The 10,610-nt window shown below is 46.2% G+C and overlaps 2 protein-coding genes and 1 long non-coding RNA gene across 4 annotated transcripts; 2 read left to right on the top strand and 1 right to left on the bottom strand.

Annotated features, from left to right (window-relative positions):
• Window positions 1-131: 131 nt before the first annotated feature.
• Window positions 132-2,425, top strand: pxdc1a (PX domain containing 1a). Its single transcript, XM_076972929.1, has 5 exons — window positions 132-983; window positions 1,065-1,168; window positions 1,252-1,351; window positions 1,612-1,723; window positions 1,934-2,425. Exons 1-5 carry the CDS (start codon window positions 713-715, stop codon window positions 2,115-2,117), a joined length of 771 nt encoding a protein of 256 aa, XP_076829044.1. The 5' UTR covers window positions 132-712; the 3' UTR covers window positions 2,118-2,425.
• A 154-nt stretch (window positions 2,426-2,579) lies between these two features.
• tmem53 (transmembrane protein 53) lies at window positions 2,580-4,542 on the top strand. Of its 2 annotated transcripts, XM_076972928.1 has the most exons (4): window positions 2,693-2,822; window positions 2,938-3,135; window positions 3,390-3,493; window positions 3,578-4,542. In XM_076972928.1, the coding sequence occupies exons 2-4, from the start codon at window positions 3,081-3,083 to the stop codon at window positions 4,274-4,276; spliced, it is 858 nt and encodes a 285-aa protein (XP_076829043.1). In that variant the 5' UTR covers window positions 2,693-2,822; window positions 2,938-3,080; the 3' UTR covers window positions 4,277-4,542. The 2 variants fall into 2 exon arrangements, with proteins under 2 accessions (XP_076829042.1, XP_076829043.1); XM_076972927.1 differs by lacking the exon at window positions 2,938-3,135 and having other exon boundaries at window positions 2,580-2,822.
• On the bottom strand, window positions 2,906-3,428 carry LOC143475172 (uncharacterized). The gene is made up of 2 exons (XR_013120945.1): window positions 3,227-3,428; window positions 2,906-3,040 (listed from the first exon to the last, which is right to left on the bottom strand). It is a non-coding gene; the product is annotated as an uncharacterized LOC143475172 (long non-coding RNA).
• Window positions 4,543-10,610: the final 6,068 nt, after the last annotated feature.

Here is a 10,610-nt window from a genome sequence, read left to right as displayed (position 1 = left end):
GTGGACTCCAGTTTTGATTATTTCAGTTATACAGAATATTTTTTTGTTGACCATCATTTTCAAATCATGGCTTGTGTGAAATGGAGCAGTGGTTTTAAATTTTTATCTCTTTTTATACATATTAAATAGTTTTTTGCCTCTGAAAGTGAGTTTCAGAAACTCATTTTTGCTCTTATGTCCTAATTTAAACATTACAAATGAAATAGTCTTTATTTTGTACTAACTCCCGTTGTGTGTGTGGTACACAGGGACCTGGTGGAGGGTTGGATGTAGCTCTCCAGTGAGAAAAGAAAATAACTGTGTTGCTTCAACAGCAAATCTCGCCACCAATCCAGTTTAAATGGGATTACCCTCTCTGGGGCTTTACTAATTCACGTTACCCACATACGGGCAGAGGAATGTTGGACTGCATCCAAATTTACGACGCCTAAGATTTACATTTTACCTCCGCACTTACAGGATAAGACACTCGGTTCTAGCAAACTGGATCGTTTCGGCTCATATATAATTAACGCAGCTAATTAAGAACTGCAAGAGAGTCTAGAGGAGTTTAAATCTGCGACCAAGCTTTAAGCTCACGGAAACTTACACCATTATTAGTGCAGAGAGCGGACTGAACACCGAATGAGTGAAAATTTGCATCGATTTAGATGCCTGATTTTCTTTGTTTTATATTGTTTTGAATGCGAGGGAGCCTTCACGTGTGGAGGTAATGGATGCACGCAGGACGGCAGGTGCAGGTGTGGAGGTCCCGCCACTGCACGCCCTGCACGTGCGAGACTGCTGGGTGGTGGAACTCACGCGCTCAGACGCTCGTCACGGGGGCGAGGAAGAGGACTTTTACGAGATCCGTACCGAGTGGTCAGACAAAAGCATAACGTATCTGCGAAAGCGTAATTCTGATATCGTCAGCCTATTGAATAAGTTAAGAAAATCGTTGCCCGAAGACGGAAGGAAGGCGTTGCGAGCGTTGATGCTCCAGGGTATTGCGTTTCTGAAATATTTATTTAGAAAAACCTTTAAGGCGAAAGACAACAATAAAAACATTTTCTTCTTTTTGTCAGCATCTTTCAACAAGATAAAAGAATCAGATACAAACAAGGGATTAAACACCAGAGTGGGCGAAGTGGAAAAGTTATTGAAGACTATAATTAGCGTGTCTCCAGAGGTATGCGAGTCTTTTGTAATCCCAGAGATTCGTGTTGGTCTGCGCGCGGGACTTTTAATGAACGCGCGTCTGTCTGTTTCCAGTCGGACGCTGCGCGCGCGTTCTTCGAGGCTCCTGCACGCGCCCAGCCTGCGCGAGCTGCACGCGGATCTGCTCCGCACCAGAGTCTCGCGACTGCTGCAGGTTTGCTTACACGCGCTCGGAAAGCGCAAAACATCTCAATTCTATCAGAGGTGTATAATTCAGTTTCAGAAAGTAAAAGTCCTCACCAGGATTTTACTCAAGCTTGCTAGATTTTCTAATTAGTGCAATCCAGGTAAAATTAGTGGAATCAACACAATCCAGGAAGCCTGAGCAAAATCCTGGTGAGGACTTTTACTTTTTGAACCTGGATTATATACCTCTGAATTCTATTATATCATTCTTCATACTTTATTTTCCAGATGTACGGAGGTCTAACGGATTCTGCTTGGCAAATACCGAAACTATACTGTGTGATGCACATTTATCAAGAGAAATGGAGAATTCACTTCCTGTGTGTTCTGTTAAGTGGCGGTAGGGCACCTTCTCATTCAGCTAAATCCAAAGTGTTAAATGAACTAGAGGTAGTATAGATGGTCCTGTCGCATGCTCTGTAGACCTTTTTATGGTCTCAGTACAGTTGTTGATCATAGAAACGTTAGCAGTAGTGTGGAATCATTGTCAAGTTTCATTAACTTCACCCCCCCCCCCCCACCCCACCCCCGTTTGTTTTCAAAACATCAGTTCCCACGTGCTGATACGTGCACCGACAAGGTGTGAAAATGAGATCAACGTGGAAACTGCACCTTTGAACTCTGCTGAAGTCGACCGTCGTGTGCTACACCACACTTCAATTAAACCAAGAGGCTCCGTCAACAGCCTACACTGTCTGCAGATGGAGATGTTGGAGACAGATATCCTGGAGTGACAGGCTGTGAGATCAGACTGGCCATTAGATTATATTAGAATGAAGACATTTTAGTTGTGAGAGATTGACTAACTTAGGAAAATACTTCAAGTGCTTCTGTAGGTTTATGTCAGTGCTATGTATGTAATGTTTAGTTTAGCTAAACCACTTCACTTCATATTAACGTGCTTTTCAAAATAATCTCTTTCCAGGAAGACTGAGGTTTAAAATAGCCTTATTGTTTCATGAGGGTGAATGTCTGAATTCTTCTACATGAGGATTCATGTTTGTCATCACATGCTTAACATGACTAAAACAAATCAAACCTTCTCTGTGTCATGAGATGATTTCTTATTTCAGTGATGGCAATATGCGAGTCTTCCTAATGATGGTTCGGTAGACCATGCGGATCCAGGGCTGAGGCATTATCCTCTGATGAAGCACTACAGCTGGCAGACACAGTTTGTTCTCTCTGTCCCTCCCATTCTCTCTCTCTCTCTCTATCTGTTTCTATGTGCGATTTTAAATTCCCATTTTCAATGAACGTGTAAGGCCGTATCATCAGACCCCAGAACAAGAGGTCAAGTATAGTGCACTGATCAATGTACATACAGAAATCTAATAGTGGGGTAACTCGTGATCTATTCATTCGTTTTAATAGTAAGAGGTCTGAAAGGATCTTCTGTTCTCGTATCTGCAAGGCTGTACAACCATATAGTGTCACAGGTGAGACGGACACGTATTTTGCACCAAAAATAATAACAATCAATATTATTGTTAAGTCATTATTATCATCATTATCGTGTTTATTTATTTTTTTTAATTTAACATCAACCGGAAGTGATATGGAAACTTCCAACTCCGCCTCGGTGCTGCTCCACTCCGGTGCGCTCGCGGTTCGTTGCCGGTTCGGAGCGGTCCGAGTCCAGCCAAGGTCCGTTTTACTATTGATGGCAGAGAGGACAGAAAGCAAAAGATCTCAGAATGGGAGATGATGGCATAGACTATAATATCGTCTTTCCAGAGCCTCAGGTTTCAGGTAACTGGACCCCGTATCTGGTCGTATTAGCGACAGCGTGCTAGCTAACGGCTCTTGGACGTTAATAACGCCGCCGTTCCGGTACCGGTACCGTCTGTTTGTCGAGACGGGTCCTGGCATCGGTAGCCGTTGTTTGGTCGTTAATGTCAGTCTGGATATTTGACGTGTATTCCGTTGTGAGTGCTGTTTGTCTAAGCAGGTCGTTTTTGGGTTTAATGTACCGAAGGGCATCTTTAACTCTCCTGTTTTGGCAGAGAAATACTGGCGCGGATCAAAGGAGCCGGTTGTGATTCTTCTGGGTTGGGCAGGCTGCAGAGACAAGCACCTGTCCAAGTACAGCGCCATTTACAATCAGCAGGTGAGCGCCCTGCCGCCGGAAGTACGTCACATCACGGCACCTCACACCTCAAGCTGTCTTACTCGTCATCTTTCTTCATTTCAGGGATGTGTAACTGTACGCTACACTGCCCCCTTGAGGACGGTGTTTATCTCAGAATCGTTTGGATACAAGGAGCTCAGAAGCACAGCGCACAAACTCCTCGAAATCCTGTACGACTACGAGGTGGAGAACAACCCCATCGTCTTCCACGTGTTCAGCAACGGTGGCTTCATGCTCTACCGCTACATGGTGGAGCTCTTGCAGAGCCAAAAGCAGTTCGACTCCCTGTGCGTGGTGGGCGCCGTCGTAGACAGCGCCCCGGGGAACCAGAACGTGCGGGGCGCCCTGCGGGCCCTCAGAACCACGCTGGGGCCCAACGTCCACGCTGTACTTCGTTGCTTCCTCCTGGTCCTGTTCGCGGTCATGGTGGTCCTGCTCAGGGTGGTCCTGTATCCGCTGACCAAGCACTTCCACCAGAACCATTACGACGCCATGATGAACCGCCCGGCCCCCTGGCCTCACATGTTCCTCTACTCCAGGGCCGACCGCGTAATCCGACACGCAGACGTGGAGCAGATGGTCAGGACCCTGCAGGACAAAGGGCTGTCTGTGGACAGTTTTGACTTCATCACTCCAGCCCACGTGAGCTTGTTCCGAGACTGTCCTGAGGACTACTCCAGCCGCTGCCTCACCTTCCTGGGGAGATGCATGTCCAACTCCCAGGAGACCCTGAAAAAGAGACGTCTGCAATTGAATCACTGACACCTGGACCATGTTGATCCTGAGAGCACTGTAAAATCACCCAACATGTCTTTGTGAATACTACTGATTAAAATGCTTAAAGAGGTGTTCGTAAAATCCTGTAACATCACCGACTTCAAATGTACTAGAATCTGTATTTGTCTTGTACTGTGAATTAAAATCTAAGATACGTAATTTAAGGTTGTTAAATTAACACTTATGTTGACTGTAATTTATTTGTTAATGTATTCGACTTAACGTGCCTTCCTGAAATAAAGAGCCGTTCTGTTTGATTGGCCGCCGTTTAGTGTGTCACGGTATTGAGCAGCAGGTTGGAGCGTTTTCGTCTTTGTTCAACACACGAGTTTGCAGAAAGACGAACGTGTCCATCACGTCCGCGCTGGCTGTGGTAGCGGCTGTATGTTGGAATGTACCATCTGGGAAACCACGACGGGGGGGTTGTCAGGTCACTTCCTGGATATGATGTTTTGTCTTTTATTTTGAGACAGCAGAAGACCTTCATTCTGAGTAGAGCATCAAGCTGGAGTTGTGGATGATAAAGCGTTGTGCGTTAAACCCTCGCGCCAGGAGTGCACGTGTGTTTCAGTTCCAGACAGGTCTGATCAGGCCTTGGGGGGGTCCAGATGTTCCCATCAGATGTCTCTCACTTCATAGTTGACACTTCAGTGTGAGTCCCTGGCATTTCTGTCTCCCTGGAACATCCTATAAAGACAGCGGTAGGATACAAGACCAGGGAAGACCATGCGGATGAACAATGCCTGCTGAACTGTATGGATTGTCTTCCTGGTTGTCTGGGCAGACAAGTAGCTCATGTTGCTTAAGTGTTTGTGAGAGGTCTGTAGACACTTGAGCACTGACCAGACAGGTCATTTGATACAGATTTGTATAATCTCAAAAGAGATCTCTCAGTGGAAACCTGGCCACTGTAAACAGTGCCGGGATGGGTATTATAATTGGTACTTTAGAGAGAGCCAAGATAGGTATTATACCTTGCAGATGATAAATTGGAAGCTACCTACTCGAAAAATTGGCAAAGCTGAGGAAAGGTAACCAGAAGAGGGCGCTGTTTCTCCTACATCTTCCTCACAAAGCTGCACTAGCATGCCCCCCATTTCAAAGTCTTTGTTATGGTTATTCTGCCCTATTAAGTATATATATATATATATATATATATATATATATATATATGTGTGTGTGTGTGTGTGTGTGTGTGTGTGTGTGTGTGTGTAATATTTTAACTTACAACACCCAGAGACGGGGAGAGAGAGGACAGAGAGGGGGAGGCACTTTGCTTCTAAAGAAATATCCTGTCATCCTGTTTCCTTGTGAAATTACATATATGAGGCTCCATTAAAATTTGTGTTTAAAGTGAAAAGATCGTCTTCTGGCCTTCAAAGAACCTCTATGCTAAACACTTTATTATTGAATTTCATTTATATGGCAGGGCTGTGTAATAGACATCACTGGAGGAGGGTAATGCCTGGGGCGGCGGGAGGGGGGCGGGGTCCCGAAATTGCCCTCCGAGTTAATGAAGTCTCGCAGTGTGATGTGGGAAGACTGTGGTGGAGAGGGGTCAGCACACCTCTTCAGCCTCCTCGTCCGTGGAAAATGGCTCCTGTCAAGCTCCAAGCATTAGAGGAAGCTGGATGCTCCCACAGCAAGCTGGCTCAGAGACTAATGATTTTAAGTAGTGGCGTTTGGCAGCCAGGAAACATGTCCTTAGCTCACTGTGAGTCTCTGTGAACTGGGAGAAACACCCAAGACTGCGCCATGTTCCAAAACCCTAATGTTCTGTTCGACGCGCCTAACAACTTATCAAAAATAAATTCACAGAAATATATTTCCTTTATTACGCAATTATCATCTACTCTGGTCTCTCTTAAAATTTAACATTGTAGTGTTCATCCGCTTGTAATTCGGAAACTGGAAGCAAGTTGCAGATCTTGACCAGCAGATGGCGCTGTCAGCCAGTGTAGACGCGCGTTCCGAACAATGAGCTGTGTTGTGAAAGCGCACGCAGACACGCACGAGCGCCGGGTTGAGAGTGGAGATACTCCAGAAATAGATCCGTCCCCACAAACCCAAACGCGAACGGCTAATTGGTTTCACTTCCATACAGGTGCAAGTCCAGGCTGCAGAAAAAAACTCCTATCTTGCTTTCGTCGATAAAAAAAGCATAGGGTAATAATATAAGTCTGAAAACTTAAGATACTCATCAGCTATTACTATCAGTGTCTTATAATTATGTATAATTAAGGAAAAACTGTGAAAATGTATGACTGCTGTGCAGGTAATAGTGAACCTCTGGTCATGGTTCTCCACCTAAATAAATGGGAATAGTGTGTACATAATCAAATCTTAGCTGATCACAGTAGAAAAGCATGAGGGTGCACTTGGTATCTGCTGCAGTTCTGACATTTACAGTGTCTGGTCATCAAATGCACGAAAGCCAAAAGCACGTCGATGTATTTTCCCAAATCCATTTTGGATTTCGGTGATGTCGTCCTCTTGCACTTTGAGTTTAATGTCAACTCGTACGTCTGTTTTACAGATGTCCTGCCCCATGGGACGACTAAAGGGAAGTGTGTGTGTGCACATCAGGCAGCAGAGGAAGGGGGGCGTACATCTTGATTCCTGTGCCAGTCCTTAACACAACATTGATATGATACTGGTGCCCTTTATCCCGAGGGGAACAGGCAGATCTGGAATGAGTGCAGTGATCTAGACAATTCAGACATCTTTGCCATCTTCTGGGTTTTATATGTGATTTTTAGAAGCACTCTCAAACACACTGAAGAATTGTTGCACGTTTGTGTTGTAAAAAAATTGGAGATTTCTGTGTTGTTTGTGTTCATTTAACTCAGTTTTATTACATTAAAAACATACTCGAGCATGTCTTGGACATATTTAAGTAGATGCATAGTGGTACATATCAAATAGAATGAATTTGAAGTGAATTTTCTTTATAAATCCTGAAGAAATGTGTCCTGTACTTCATAAAAATGTCTGAAACCACAGCCAGTCCCTTTATTAATACCAACCTGGTCACATTATAATGACCCTGGTACGTAGTGCCTTAAATTCTCTTTATGTTTATGTCAGTAATGGCCACGCTACGCACGACTGTGTGCCTGAACTTCTCAGTGCTGCTTTCTCTCTTCTCCGTTACAGGTCACACGCCAGCTGCCGTTCACCTCTTCCTCTTCCAGGTCACACCTGGTTCGTCTTTTGTTTTACGGACTTGAATGTGTGGTGTCAGGAAACAGATGGTGCACCCCAGTCAGGCTCCGCCCCCAGCCAGGCTCCGCCCCCATCCAGGCTCTGCTCCCAGAACTACAGCACACTGGTGGGGCCACCACTCTCCTTATCTTACCCTGAACTCCTGTTTTGTCAGAACTACGGCGCTCAGCGTCTCCCTGTCTTCCTCTAATGAGCCAAGCGTCCAACTATGAAGACCTGAGGCTGACAACCCCCTCCCTGACCACGCCCCCTCAGCCTGACCACTGACCACACCCCCTAACCACAATCCTACCCACCCATCAAGGCAGAGGTGATAGAGACAGGTCATCTCTGTCACCCCAGCTGTGACGATCTTGGGGAAAAAAAAAGAATCGAACACTACAGAGAAGAACCAACCAATCAGACACCATCCCACAAGCCCCGCCTCTCCCCAACAATGTTTCTGAACCTCAGAGGAAATGAGAGTGAGAGTGAAGAGACATGCTGAATGTGAGTATCATGGAGCACCAGTCAAGCAGGGCTTACACACACACACACACACACACTCGCACGCATGCACGCACCCGCCAACACACACAATACACTGATGATACCCAGGCAAACAGGCAGGGCTTCTATACAAACACACACACACTGCACTGATAATACCCAGGTGAGCAGGGCTTCTTCAAAGCGGCTGCGCTCTACGGAGCGACTTCAAGAGAGCATCACCCGCTCCACGCAGGCATCCACCCTGACAAGCGCCGGGGCCCTGCTAAAGCCCCGTCAAATTAGATGTACAAAACAAACCCGGTGGCATCACAAACACACACACACACACACATAAACACACACACACCGCACTGATGATACCCTGGCGTTGCCTTCGACTGGGAGTGTACACGTGTGACAAAGTGATGCGCGGGTGTGTTACTATGGGTGAGTGAAAGCGTGCTTGCTCTGTGCATATATATCTGTGTGTGAGTCTGTGTGTGTTTGTGTGTGTGCCTGTGAGCCTCTGTGTGTGTGTGTGTGTGTGTGTATGTGTGTGTGTGTGAGAGCCTGCGTGTGTGTGTGTGTGTGTGTGTGTGAGCCTGCGTGTGTGTGTGTGTGTGTGTGTGTGTGTGTGTGTGAGCCTGCGTGTGTGTGTGTGTGTGTGTGTGTGTGTGTGTGTGTGCACATGGCGATGTTATGACAGCTCAGGCACATACGTGGAGTTGGTCTTCGAGCAGCGCGTTTGCGGCGGGGGCAAGTCTGCGATGGGATGCACGTGTGCTTAATTTGACGGTGGGGGCCGGTGCACGTGGTGAGCGGGGAGGGAGTGCCTGTCTAATGAAGGAGAGAGGAGTCGTGTGTGTGACAGGCCTCCAGAGAGAGCGACTCGCACAAGCCACACACAGGCGCAGACGAGGAGCTGAGGGCTTTTGATTGTGCAGTGCGCTGTGACACTGTGCCTCCTTCATCCCCATGGAAGGCAAGTCTCTTTGTTATCTGGTGTGTAGAACAAGCTGAATTGTTCTCCAGAACAGAGGAGCATAATGAGTATTTGGGCCAACGGAAACTCTTTGGCTTGAATTGTTTGGCTTGAATTGTTTGGCTTGAAATGTGCTGAGATGTAATCTAATGTGCGGGGCTCGTTTGAGCTGGGCTGTTCCTGGTGTTAATCGGAGGACTGTCAGGAGCTGTAAACACACAGCACATGTTTGTAGGTTGTCATGTGACATGTGCATGGCCCCGTGCTGAAGACTGCCTTTGAAATCACGCCGTCTCCCCGCCGACTCCCCGCCGTCTCCCCGCCGTCTCCCCGGCTCTGACGGCCAGACGGAGTGAGTGTTGTGTCTGTTCTGACACCTCCCGTCCCGGCCTTCAGAGCCCAGGTTATCACACCAAACCGTTACGCCTCTCTCAGTGACTTGGCTTTATCTAAAGACTTCACAAGACTTATTAGATTTTCATAAAAATGTAGAAGCCAAATAACTGAAGTTGTTCAGTTATTTCGCTAAAGCATGCTGTGAAAGACATTTCATCGTTTAAGCAAGCTGTCATCTCTGCATGCAGATTGCACTGTAAACAACAGGGCACTCCAATTCAACGCAGCCTCAGTATTGACATCGTAACAATCTGTGTGTTCGTAAGAGGATGGGTGTGTATTAACATTGTAGAGTTACGCAGTCCTTGCCAGACTAATATCTTTAGGGTTTTTCCAGAGAAGCCGATTCATCTTTAAGACTGATGAGAGGGGCAGATGAGAGGGGCAGGTCTCTTAGGCCCAAACGAGGAGTCCATTACTCAAATCTGCTTCACCGTTAGTCGGTGCTCACTAACTACGTAGATTTAGGTATGACGCCACAATGACATCACAATGACATCACAATGGTGGTGAGTACCACCTGTTTTCAGTGCCCAGCACCCACAAGCACAGACCACAACATGGAGACTGATTTGCAAATGTCTTCAGCTGCCTGCTGCATGCAGATGGTGTGCATGGATCTCGCTGTGGGCTCAGATGTTTGGGGGGATGTGAGGGAGTACTACACTGATCTGAGAACAGTAGCAGTATGATAGGGAGTACTATATCATCTACGCTGACCTGAGGACAGTAGCAGTATGATAGGGAGTACTATATCATCTACACTGACCTGAGAACAGTAGCAGTATGATAGGGAGTACTATATCATCTACACTGACCTGAGAACAGTAGCAGTATGATAGGGAGTACTATATCATCTACACTGACCTGAGAACAGTAGCAGTATGATATGAAGTACTATATCATCTACACTGACCTGAGGACAGTAGCAGTATGATAGGGAGTACTATATCATCTACACTGACCTGAGAACAGTAGCAGTATGATAGAAAGTACTGTATCATCTACACTGACCTGAGAACAGTAGCAGTATGTTAGAAAGTACTGTATCATCCACACTGACCTGAGAACAGTAGCAGTATGATAGGAAGTACTGTATCATCTACACTGACCTGAGAACAGTAGCAGTATGATAGGGAGTACTATATCATCTACACTGACCTGAGAACAGTAGCAGTATGATAGGGAGTACTATATCATCTACACTGACCTGAGAACAGTAGCAGTATGATAGGGAGTACTATA

This window comes from Brachyhypopomus gauderio, chromosome 14, assembly GCF_052324685.1.
Source record: "Brachyhypopomus gauderio isolate BG-103 chromosome 14, BGAUD_0.2, whole genome shotgun sequence".
In the NCBI taxonomy this organism is placed as follows: Eukaryota; Metazoa; Chordata; class Actinopteri; order Gymnotiformes; family Hypopomidae; genus Brachyhypopomus; species Brachyhypopomus gauderio.
This window is presented reverse-complemented; position numbering and strand designations above follow the sequence as displayed.

Bases quoted from the DNA above. Each gene is read 5' to 3' on its own strand.
- pxdc1a (XM_076972929.1), top strand. From the start codon at position 713: ATGGATGCACGCAGGACGGCAGGTGCAGGTGTGGAGGTCCCGCCACTG. The intron at 984-1,064 runs GTATTGCGTTTC...TCTTTTTGTCAG, and splicing joins GCGAGCGTTGATGCTCCAGG to CATCTTTCAACAAGATAAAA. The intron at 1,169-1,251 runs GTATGCGAGTCT...GTCTGTTTCCAG, and splicing joins TAATTAGCGTGTCTCCAGAG to TCGGACGCTGCGCGCGCGTT.
- tmem53 (XM_076972927.1), top strand. From the start codon at position 2,699: ATGTACATACAGAAATCTAATAGTGGGGTAACTCGTGATCTATTCATT. The intron at 2,823-3,389 runs GTGAGACGGACA...CTGTTTTGGCAG, and splicing joins ACAACCATATAGTGTCACAG to AGAAATACTGGCGCGGATCA. The intron at 3,494-3,577 runs GTGAGCGCCCTG...TCTTCATTTCAG, and splicing joins GCGCCATTTACAATCAGCAG to GGATGTGTAACTGTACGCTA.